Raw genomic sequence first — 11,811 nt, 5'->3', positions numbered from 1 at the left:
GTATCTTCCTAGTGGCACCTCAGTGGTAATCTGTAGTTTTATTATTATTATTATTTATCACACTACTGCCAGGAGCTGCCACTGAAGTGCCACAGTCTGCCAGTCCCACTAGGAAAACCCTAGTTTATCTGTCATGAATTCAGGTGGTGATGCTGAAAAAAACATAATTATGTTTGTATGCTTGGTGCTTATGTGCTGCCAAGTCCATTTTACACTACTGATATAGCAGGTAATAGAACACAGGTTAGAAAATGTATTAGTCTATTGTTGTTTACTGCTAGGAATATCTGAACATCAACGATAACTTGATTTAGTAAAAAACTGAAGTGATTTCTACATATTCATTGTGGGACAGTGTCAGACATAAATGCATTTCTTGAGTATGACGTTTAAATGCAGTAAGTTTACATTTTAAGAGCTCCAATGTGCAGCTGTCACATTAGAAATAAGCAGTTGTTAAAATAAAGATATTTCATTACACGATTAATAATTATCTAAAGGCATTCCTCTCTTGTCTCATTTGTGAAAATGGGTGATAGCCATTACCTCTCATTAGGTTTTTTTGGTTTTCTTGGGCCAGCCGACACAAACAAAGTCTGGCTGTGTTACTTTAAAGTGTTAGATGTGTCTAACGTCCTGCTCCACATGATTTGAGGCAACTGATGAGAAGGATGATCAATTAATCTGATTTAATAAAATCTGATAAAAACACAAATCAAACGAAGCAATTTTAAAGAAAACAAATAGAAAAATCACAGTTGTAAAGGTAACTGTTTTATTACGAGTGAAAACCTGCTCTAATTAGCTGTCAGATGTATCAGTAACATTGAATAAAAGTGCCTTAACAGAATATAGAACAGGCTTCATTGAGGTGTATTAGAAGCAGATATTTAACAACAAAATCTAACAGCACTATCTCTGGAATAGTTCTACCAAATAAAATCTGAAAAATACTGCAGAGTGGTTATATTACAAACTGTTGTGTAGACTGAGCTTACATATCTAACTCCCTTAACATTATGCACAGGTTTATAAAGTCCTGCTCTATAGTAGGTTTATAAAACAAGGATTTAGCATAAAACAAAAGGCAGTAATCACTGAAGTAGGGCTGTTATTGAATGTTTTTCCTTTTTGATACATTTGTTATTAGTTGTCTGGTATACAAGTGTTTCTGACAGCCCAAAATGACGTTTTGAAATGTCTTGTTTGGTCCCCACCACATAGATATTCAGATTACTGGCACAGGGAATCAACTGAAAATGTTCAGATGTTTAAGATTTAAATTTAATGGTTGACAGATAATTGATAAATTACTGCAACTCTACACAGCTGTACTTTAGGTTGTCTGAAAAACATCACACACAAAGCCACTGGATCTATAAATTTAGGATCAACAGGTGTCCAATCAGAAGTTTACTAAAGTTTCACCACTGTAAGAGCAGTGTTGTTGCTTCCATTCAGCCCCAGGAGGCTCACTTACCACAGCCTGTATCACTCTGACAGGACTACGTTACCACTGTGGTTGTCACATCTCACTTGGGTGCATTTCAAGCAACCTCACTGTGCAGATGTAGATAGATATCTGCTGTAGAGCATCGCATTGTCCTCTTCACATTTGAGTGGTGAGCAGCCACGCTCTCCACATCATCTTCAGGTCTCCATGGCATCAGAAGAAGAGTCTTTAGTTTGCAGTTTTTCCTTTGATTGGGAATGGTCACCAGTATCCTCTAGCAGTGAGAGATCAAGCTCGGGTAAGGGGACCCTCCAGTACTGGAAGGAGTTGTAGGTGCAGTCGTCAGTATTTGTGTCTCTATCAGACTGAAAAGAAGGACAAAGACAGAAGAGTGAACCAGAAATGTTCAAATCAACTCCCGTTTTGTTAGAGCAGGGGTATAAACAGGGCTACAACCTGAAACTTCTCAAGCCAAATAAGTTCAATTTCAACAACATTATGCCTCAGTTTATCATTTACACAGGAACTTACAGATCACAGAGTGTCTACAAAGGAACACAACATTTAGTCACAGGTATCTGGAACTGAATGATATAGTATTTTACTTTATGATCAAAACAACAAAAGTCAGACAAAAAATAATGAAAATAAGACAAAATATTACAAAAATGAGGTGGAAAATGACAAAAACAAGAAACAAAATGAGATAAACGACATGAAACAAAACAAAAAAAAGAGACAAATGAGACAAAAAAAATGTCAAAAGTGAGAAACAAAACGACCAAAAAGTAGACAAACAACACAAGTGAGACAAAAAAGACAAAAACAATCCACAAAACAACAAATAAAGCAAAGCATAAAATGACAAGACAAAAAACACAAGCGAGGCAAAAACTAGAAACAAAAAAAAGGCCGACAAAACACAGCAAAAACAAGACAAAATATTCCAAAAATGAAACAAAACGAAAGTGAGAAAAAAAAGACAAAAAATTAAACAAAACGACACGAAACAAAACAAAAAAAAGCGCCAAAAAGAAGGACAAATAACAAAAAATTTATTTTTACACTTCACAAAGTCATCCCGTGGGCTGGATTGGACCCTCTGGTGGGCCACTTGTGGCCTGCGGGCTGCATGTTTGACACCCCTGAACCTGCTGAGATACACACATGGACAAAATTGTTGGTACCCCTCGGTCAATGAAAGAAAAACCCACCATGGTCACAGAAATAATTTGAATCTGACAAAAGTAGCAATAAATAAAAATTCTATGAAAATTAACCAACTAAAATCAGACATTGCTTTTGAACCATGGTTTGACAGAATTATTTTAAAAAATAAGCTTTTTTATGATTTGTTTTCAACAATGGTGTCCTCCTTGGTCGTCTCCCATGAAGTCCACTTTGGCTCAAACAACGATGGACGGTGCGATCTGACATTGATGTACCTTGACCTTGGAGTTCACCTTTAACATCTTTAAAGGTTGTTCTGAGCTCTTTTGTTACAGTTCCTATTATCCGTCTGTTCCATTTGTCATCAATTTTTCACATCCAGGAAGGTTGGTTACAGTCCCATGGATCTTAAATTTCTGAATATGTGCAACTGTAGTCACAGGAACATCAAGCTGCTTGGAGATGGTCTTCTAGCCTTTACCTTTAACATGCTTGTCTATAATTTTCTTTCTAATCTCCTGAGACAACGCTCTCCTTCGCTTCCTCTGGTCCATGTTTAGTGTGGTACACACCATGTCACCAAACAGCACAGTGACTACTTGTAACCCTATAAACAGGCCGACTGATTACAAGTTTGTAGACACCTGTGATGCTAATTAGAGGACACACCTTGATTGAACACGTCCCTATGGTCACATTATTTTCAGTCTTTTCTAGGAGTATCATCATTTTTGTCCAGGCCTGTTTCATGAGTTTATTTTTTAAAATAATTCTGTTACATCACGGTTCAAAAGCAATGTCTGATTTTCATTGGTTAATTTTCATAGAATTTTCATTTATTATTACTTTTGTCAGATTCAAATTATTTCTGTGACCATTGTGGGTTTTTCTTTCATTAACTGAGGGGTACCAACAATTTTGTCCACGTGTGTATAAACAGGTTGCTGGGATTACAGCAGGATGGCTAAATATCGACACCTAGTGGACATTCCCTGCTATTACACTGATTCGCTATCTGTGAACTGCAGGCTGAAACCCAGCTACTTTCTCTATATTGCCAATAACTTACTGTATCATTGTCTTTATTAGTAACAGTCTCTGGACCCTGGCTGTACTCTCGAAGTCGCTTCTTGGTTTTTGTTCCTGCGCTGCAGCTGCGACGCTCCGGGAAGTTTCCAGAAGTCTGCACCGTCAGAACACCAGCTTGGAGCCTCCTGGTGTCGCAGTTTGTGGTTGTCCGAAAGAGAGGAGCTTCTTCTTGTTTTTCTGGGTCTTCAAAGTAGTACGGCCTCTTCCTGCAGCGGCTACCCAACAAAGCTAGCAGCGAGGGCGGACTCACACCCTCGGACGGAGCCTCGCTCTCCAGCTGCAGGTCAACGCAGCACAGGGAGCGGTAGCATCTTTTGGAGGGAGAGTCATGCAGCAGAGTGTCCTCGGCGCGCCGCTTCGCCATAATATCAGATCTGTCGGAGAGAAACGCGGACCCAGCAGTGAGCCGAAAACACGTGGGAACCACGCACGGACACTGGATGCTGTTCACTGCTTGTTCAGCGGGGCTATCTCCACGATCAAACACAAAACACGGAGCACCGGTAGTGAAATTATTGCGGGGCAGGCAGAAGAGCCAATCAGAGGAGAGCATCGCTATGTAAGCCCCGCCCACAGCCCAAGCTCTTCCTGTGGCGGGTACATTCATATTTTCATACGCTGCAAATGAAATGTTATATACAGGGCCTTGGCTGGTGATTTTTAAAATTACTAAGGTCAAATCCACTTCACTCCACCCCTTGCTTTGAGAAAAAATTACCTGTCACTAAATTCGATCTTATTAATGTCTATACTGCCAGGAATTACATCCGTTTCTGATGGGAGTCATGCTGACTGCTTAATTTCTTCATTTTGTTATTATAACTATTACAAGGTGGTTTGAAATCGTAGCAAAAAGTCAAATTTGTATGCTCAAGTACAACAGCCAAAGTTCCAAAAAACAAAAACGACATGATCTCACTTTTCTAAATCGTGGCTACAGCCCTGATTGTAGTTATGCAATAATAGTATAATATCTTCATTTGTGTAGCACTTATAAAAGCAAAGTTACATGCTTCTCATAGCAGATAAAGATCACATAAAAAAGTAAAAAATAATAAACTAAAAGTTGAATTAATCAAGGAATGTAAAAAAAAGTATACAACCGAGATATAAGATGACATAAATAAGATACCATAAATGCAAGCATTAAACAAGCCACACTAACATTAGAAACAGCAGAACTTATTAACAGAATAACCAGAGTCAGATAAAAGCAAGCAAAGCAGAGCGAAGAAAGTAAGTTTTAAGTTTAGATTTAAAAGAAGCCACTGATTCAGCCTGACTTATTTCCTCAGGCATTCTAGGCTCTGCTCACAAACAGGGTTGTATTCAGATAAACTGGGGCACCAACCCATGTAATGGCTTGTAAGTAATTAAAACAATTCTGGCATCAATTCTAAAACTTACTGCAGCCCTCTACCAGAGAACTTGTCTACTTGTCAGCTTGCCATGTGACATACTTGTAGGAAAATTATTTCATTTTCTTCCTATTAATGTTAGATCTGCCTTTAAGGGGAGACATCTAACCTATGAAATTGAAACGTGTGTTATTTTATGAACCTAAAACTCGTCTTTTCACGGTCAATGAGGTCCCCTTTGTGAAATATCACACAAGGAAAAATACATGTGTAAATGAGAAAATTAAAGATGGTTGATTGCATTCAAGGGCTTCAGTTTCAGGTAAAAGAACTGAACATACAGGCTCAATGTAACTGGCATGGTTTACTGGGACCCTCTCAGCCAGTTTCCCATACATGAACTACAATCTTAATAAAATTTTATTAAGATCTCCACCGAAAATAGTTTTAGTATAGAACTAGACTTTGTCCATGTAAAGTTAAAATTGTTTCCATACATTTCTAAGGATCTGGTTATATACCAGAATTGTTCCTTTTAGTATCAAACATGTTGATGTCACTTCAGTAAAAATGTGTAGTTAATAAAATTCATGGCTATTTACTAATATTTCTATGGCACTTAATCACTGTTAATTGGTACCGCTTGTGTTTTTACATAAATACCACAAATACACCAATCCGACAAAACATTAAAAGCACAGTGAATAACACTGATCTCCCTTCTACAGCTCAGTTCTCTGCTGGGACATCTTGAGTCTTGCAACTGAATGTTACGCAGACACATACCACCTTCTTAAACACAGTTGCAGACAAAGCAGCTGCAACAGGAATGAACTAAAGGATCTGCCAACGTCTTGGTGATACATACCACTGGATACCCCAGACATCAAGTGCCAACGCCATGATGGGCAGCACAAGGAGAACCTACACAATAACAGCGTAGGTCTCATAAATGTACTGGTGAACATTCTTTTAACAAAACCACGTCCACCTTTACACCTGTAAGCCATACACAGGAAACACAACTCAATACTTCTAAAAAAATGATGAAATAAAAGAACACAAGTGGACCTAATGCTGAGATTTTTTTTGTGTGATTATGTTGGTGTTAAAATCTTTAAAATTTGATACAGGAAAACTGTGGAGACTTTTACTTTTTAAAATTTTTGGCTTTATTTCAGAGTGTATTAAGAGATCAGTCAAATTGATGAGAATCATTTCCAACTTTAAAACAACTTATTCCTGAAAAGCTGAAAGGTGATCGATGCAATAAGCATGTAGTTAGTGGCAAAAAATAAATAATTTCAAGAGCAAACGTGCACGGCACATTCTCCAAACACACACACACACACACACACACACACACACACACACACACACACACACACACACACACACACACACACACACACACACACACACACGCTCACACATACACACGCTCACACATACACACACACACACACACAAACGGTCAGGCAGTGGATAAGAATGAGTAAGACTTTAGGCCTCCATAGTTAAAAGAAATATACTCTTCATGGCATGTAGCTGACACACAAACCATTAAAACAAATAGCAGCCAGTGATAACTAATTCATCTTAAACACCTGGATCAAGAAATGTTAAGTATTTAGACCATTTTTTCTGATGTTACAGATCACATAGTGCTGCAAAGCTTCGTATTACATTCTACATTTTGAGCCATATTTAAGTGGTTCACCTGTCCCACAAAAAAAAAAAAAAACAGGGCCTGCAGAGTTTGGCACATTTCCGAGAGAGATATCATAAAAAAAAATATATTTGACAGAAAAAGAAAACTATGTCCATTCGATTTTTTCTCTTCTTTTCAGTTTGTCAATCTGGACTTTTCTTAGTCACTGGTGGCGCCCCTCTCAGTTCACTGCTTTTGTTAAAGAATTTCTTGTCACGTTAGTCTGTCGGTGCATTCTCGCCGCGGTGATTTAGCAGATGGTGAAGAACTAAGTTCTCCATCGTCCTCTTGACAATTAAAGTACAGTTCTGCAGGTTTCCGTGCAACAAAGAAGACACAGTCGTAAACATATCTCAGCATAGACCGGTCATTCTCTGTATAGGTGGTTTGTACAGATTCCTTCTCCACCTGAAGGGGAAACATTAATACTAATTTAATACCGCAACTACATTTTTGAAACAAACATGATGTTAACTGATCAATATTAAGAAAGTTTTTAGTTTACCTCAATGTCGAAGCCCAGTTTAACCATCGCTGCTCTAATGTCTTCATAGCTAAGTTCAATTGACAGCTCATTGGCAATGTTCTCAAAGTGATACAGCAGTGGGCCTGAAAGACATTAAATAAGCTTACTGATGCAAAAAGAATATTTTTAAACATCTCAATGATAATAAGATTTATGAGCTTACAATTTTATCAATACTTCCAACTAAATAAGAAAAATAAAAACATTCATCTACATCTTATTCATTTGACATTTTGCTTTCAAGAGCTAAAGCAAAGTCAGCTGCACTTGCTTGAGAAAAGCGGGACTTTAAAATGAATACTTTCTTGTTTGTTTTTAAGTCAATGAAACACAGAAATTAGGTGCATAGAACAGCCATATTTACTTTTATTGCTATACAAAAAAAACAGAAGCTACATCGCTAAAGGTTGTGTATAACTTCAATTCTGTTTATGAACATGAAGCTTCAAACATTTGGGTTTGAAACGATGTTTTGTGCTAGTGCTTTGGTCAATTTATTAAACAGCTGCTGTAATTTCAGTCTGCCACCAGAAGTCACTGTTCCTCCTTATAGCGAAGCCCCAAAGCCTCGAATCATGAGGCAGCTGCAGCCTTTTTACAGTACAAAAAGAAAGCCTCAATGCTTCATAAGACTTCATGCGCCAATCACTAGTGTCAATAGAGTGTAAGGAGATATAAAACTTTTTTTTTTTTTTTTTTAAAACAAATACTGACTCACCCAGGTTGATCCACACTCCTCCAGGTTTAAGAATCTTCCAGATGGTCTCCACATACTCTATCACATTATGAGCTGTGTCAATAAAAAAGCAGGTAGCCACACAATCCCAGGATTCTGACAAAGACAACACAACGTAATTACTTTTAATTAGGGTAATAAACTATTCAGACTTAAACCATTTCAGTGTGATTTAACTGAGCAATGTCTTGTCGGCCAAATATGTCTCTTCTTGATGTTTATGAAATTAGACAGTATTTCTATTTAGTAATATTTCAAAGGTCAAGGATCCATGCAGCTACTACCGACCTGGGTCACTGTACACCTCCACAAAGTCCCCAGCTACCATGGAGAAATCTGACGTTAGCGGCAAGCTCTGAGGGTTGACGTCAGGGAATCTGATTGGTCGGGTTTGGTCGGAGGATTTCTTGTTGTTGCTAAACTGGTGGATCCATGGGTACAGGGTCAGAGCATTCACCTTTTCACACCTGAATGAAGCAGTCCAAATGTATAAGCAAAGGTGGATGAAAGTGGTTTTCTGGAGAGTAAGTAACTACATTTAGATAAAGTATTCTGACATTCTTGTGACTATAGACATGCTTTTAGAGTTAAGACATAAAATTAGCTTTGAAGTGTATGCAAAGAAAGGTAACAGTTCCTATGTTTGTTAGGGCACCTGTAATCACGACTGTTCATGTCTGTGTGTGTGTGTTACCTATTGAGAACAAAGTTGGAGGAGAAGAGCATGAAGAAGCTCCATTCGTTGCCCTGGCATGTGTAACCCAGCCGAGCTAACTCCCAGGCTAGACGGCCAAGCCCAGCACCCGGAACCAGCACGCTCACCTTAGACACATCACTGACATAATAAAATGCACAAAATGCACATATCACATAGAAAACAATGAGTGAGTCACATCATTATAACTATTACAAAGTGGTTTGAAACCATAGCACAATGAAAAGATGTAGCTTTGTACTATGTAAACATATGCATATATTTTTTCTTAACTGTATTCTATGTATGAAAATGTGCAATATCACTGAGTTTTTCTGTGTTGGCATGCATGTGTGTATGTAAGTGAGCATGTATATTTCTTACTATTGGTCACTTGGGAAAAGTCTTTGGATCTCCTGGATGATTGGCTTGTAGCAGGAGTCCCTCTCAGCCCGACCCGCTTCACTCCAGTCTCTGACAAACTGTTTTATGGTGGACTTAAGTTTGTCCATGTCAAATGTGGAGGATGGCCGCACTTTTCTGGGGTCCTCCTGGTAAAGAACGACAGTGACATATTGACATAAATTCCCGAAATAAGAACACAAATAATATTGCAGTCTTGAATCTGTATGTCTACTGTGTAAGCACAGTGGATTATATTCTGTGTAAGTCAATACTTACCCTCTCACCATATTCCATGTTCTCAAACATGTGGAGGCTGTTGTGAATGATAGCCTGCAGCACCTCCTGGTTGTGGTCTGCACACTGGCTGATACGAGTCAGGTTGGACAAAACACCAGGCAACAAGTTCTGGTGCCGCTGCGAAAGGCTCCGAAACTGACGCTCAGCACGCTTGACCTGCTCCTGGACATGGACCCTAGCAGGAAGATAACACAGGTGAAACACGGGGCATTGTTTACGGACTCCCTGGTCCAAATGGTTCCTATATGACTTCCTCTTTCTATTGTCTTAATGTGAGATTGCTAGACACATCACATTATGTCTCTCCGGAGTCTATTTTTCTCCCTCTTATTTAGTTCTCTCAGGAAGAGAGGGAGAAAGGGTGGAGCAGAAGAACACAAACAAAATCAGGTAACTACCAAACACACTTCACAGGAAGTCGATTAAAAATAAGCTGCCGTAGCTGTGAGCAGGACAAACCAATGTTTAAATAGTGAACTACATCAGCTAGCAGTTTTTCCTCCAAACCAAGTGATGTGTTCTTTGCTATTGTTGTCTGCTAACAACGTCGCTTAGTCGCATTAAGTGGGGCTGCATGTTTATTTTTAAATACTTTTATTGTACCTGTAAGACCTAAAAGCGTGGATTATTCTCCAGAAATGCTGCCTCTCCAGTCTCGCCTCGTCCTCCGGGTTGCATTTCAGTCTTTCTTTCCGAAAATATTGTCCACCTTGCGGTCCTTCTTCCGATGTTTCGGCCATGTCTGAAACAAACTAAAGTCATCCAATCAAAACACGGAAAACTTCTTCTTCGTGACTTTTACTGTTTCCAGCAGATCAGTTTGCACGATGCTTGTTGCTGCCACCTGCAGGCGATAGTTGGGATAGCAGTCATAATAATACCTATTAAAAATTTAAAAAATATTAAAATAAAATAAATATGAGTACTGCTGCAAATAATAATAATAATGATGATAATAACAATTATAATTTTAATGAAATATAATAATAACAATAATAATAATAATAGTCGTAATTATTAGTTATTATTATTATTATTATTATTATTATTATTATTATTATTATTATTATTATTATTATTATTATTATTATTATTATTATTATTATTATTATTATTATTATTATTATCCTACAGCTATTTACATAACACCAACACCATCCAAAAATAGAATACAAATGATAAATATTAACATAAATACGGATTCCTTCAAATAATTTGACAACACGTAAGCTAAAGGTGATGACACAAATCAGCATTGCTTCTGTATCTATTCTCTTCCCTGTTACAAGGGTTTGCTTTAAAGCAGGGGATTGGTCTTACCTCCATCTTTCACCCCAGTGTCCTGTTGACAAGAAAACCAGGAGCAGATGAGCATCATTATTTTAATTTGCTGAGCATAAAATTTTGGCTTAAATGAAAAATTTGAATAAACAATAGTGCTTTCTACAGGTCAGCCAGCAACCTGCAAACTACATAAGAACATTAAAAATGTCTGCTTAGCTTAGAGAATCGATCATTCATTAACTTGAACCACTGCAAGATGTCTCCTGGTTTCTATCATAGACACACAGACATCTGTGAGGTTTAACTTTACTATACTCTTTAGAAAAGTTTTACAAACCTAGATATTCACAAACACGGGTATTGTTGTCAAGTTGGCCCTCCCTCTCTCCTGAAAGATATGGATTTTGGAAATCATTTTAAAACTTCTGGCATGCCTTTTCAAATGGCTAAATGTGGTGTGTATGCTGTAATAGTGTGAAACACAGGATGTGTAGGTAATGAGATAACACTGCTGAGCCTTCTAAGTCCTTTCAAAGAAAGTACAATCAGTTCTTTGGTAATCTAATTAAGTAATCTATTCATTGGTTCGAAAATGTATTTATTATTATTTATTTATTATTACTACAGTATGTCCTTGTAGTTGTCCCAAGTCATATCATGTCTGTAAAGTATGAGAACCAGTTTAAAGCTTTTACGCTGTGTAACTGGACTTTGATCTCGCTACATGAGGTAAACAGGATTTTTGTCATGACTGACACACGAACAAATCTGTACTTTATGGTTTGATTTGAGTGCTTTTTAAAAAAATAACGGACAAACCACAGTTTTTATTTAATTTATTTTCAGAAAGGATGGACTGAAATCAAGTTTCATTTTCTCATTATGAAGCCATCAGATCATGTAGACATCACTACTTGGCCCCATTAGGTTGTCAACACTTTATAGCTATAGCTGGGCAATGCAATGCTAAAGATTATTTAATTTTGTGCTATCTGTTGAAAGCAATACATCATTATTTTCATCCCTTTGAGATATGTTTATTTACAATGCCTTGAATTCCATGCTTATTTGGACTCTGCCAAATACTG

General features: G+C 37.6%; 2 protein-coding genes and 1 long non-coding RNA gene across 4 annotated transcripts; 1 reads left to right on the top strand and 2 right to left on the bottom strand.

The window, feature by feature from the left end:
- Positions 1-674: 674 nt before the first annotated feature.
- Positions 675-4,217, bottom strand: wu:fa19b12 (uncharacterized protein LOC560551 homolog). 2 transcript variants are annotated; one of them, XM_055011073.1, is made up of 3 exons: positions 3,693-4,217; positions 2,519-2,607; positions 1,750-1,818 (listed from the first exon to the last, which is right to left on the bottom strand). In XM_055011073.1, exons 1-2 carry the CDS (start codon positions 4,074-4,076, stop codon positions 2,530-2,532), a joined length of 462 nt encoding a protein of 153 aa, XP_054867048.1. In that variant the 5' UTR covers positions 4,077-4,217; the 3' UTR covers positions 1,750-1,818; positions 2,519-2,529. The 2 variants fall into 2 exon arrangements, with proteins under 2 accessions (XP_035813371.2, XP_054867048.1); XM_035957478.2 differs by lacking the exon at positions 2,519-2,607 and having other exon boundaries at positions 675-1,818.
- On the top strand, positions 4,186-6,151 carry LOC129349049 (uncharacterized). Its single transcript, XR_008601875.1, has 2 exons — positions 4,186-4,309; positions 5,799-6,151. It is a non-coding gene; the product is annotated as an uncharacterized LOC129349049 (long non-coding RNA).
- A 67-nt stretch (positions 6,152-6,218) lies between these two features.
- carnmt1 (carnosine N-methyltransferase 1) lies at positions 6,219-10,196 on the bottom strand. The gene is made up of 8 exons (XM_023290765.3): positions 10,043-10,196; positions 9,419-9,614; positions 9,122-9,288; positions 8,738-8,878; positions 8,332-8,510; positions 8,026-8,139; positions 7,287-7,390; positions 6,219-7,189 (listed from the first exon to the last, which is right to left on the bottom strand). Exons 1-8 carry the CDS (start codon positions 10,177-10,179, stop codon positions 6,995-6,997), a joined length of 1,233 nt encoding a protein of 410 aa, XP_023146533.2. The 5' UTR covers positions 10,180-10,196; the 3' UTR covers positions 6,219-6,994.
- Positions 10,197-11,811: the final 1,615 nt, after the last annotated feature.

This window comes from Amphiprion ocellaris, chromosome 6, assembly GCF_022539595.1.
Source record: "Amphiprion ocellaris isolate individual 3 ecotype Okinawa chromosome 6, ASM2253959v1, whole genome shotgun sequence".
NCBI classification, from domain to species: domain Eukaryota; kingdom Metazoa; phylum Chordata; class Actinopteri; family Pomacentridae; genus Amphiprion; species Amphiprion ocellaris.
This window is presented reverse-complemented; position numbering and strand designations above follow the sequence as displayed.

What these genes read in the sequence shown, in the direction of transcription:
- wu:fa19b12 (XM_035957478.2), bottom strand. Translation starts at nt 4,076, where the DNA reads ATGGCGAAGCGGCGCGCCGAGGACACTCTGCTGCATGACTCTCCCTCC. An exon ending in CTAATAAAGACAATGATACA is followed by an intron (nt 1,819 to 3,692) that starts GTAAGTTATTGG and finishes CCTTCTTTTCAG; the next exon opens with TCTGATAGAGACACAAATAC.
- carnmt1 (XM_023290765.3), bottom strand. Translation starts at nt 10,179, where the DNA reads ATGGCCGAAACATCGGAAGAAGGACCGCAAGGTGGACAATATTTTCGG. An exon ending in ACATGGAATATGGTGAGAGG is followed by an intron (nt 9,289 to 9,418) that starts GTAAGTATTGAC and finishes GTTCTTTACCAG; the next exon opens with GAGGACCCCAGAAAAGTGCG. An exon ending in TCCAACTTTGTTCTCAATAG is followed by an intron (nt 8,511 to 8,737) that starts GTAACACACACA and finishes TGCTTCATTCAG; the next exon opens with GTGTGAAAAGGTGAATGCTC.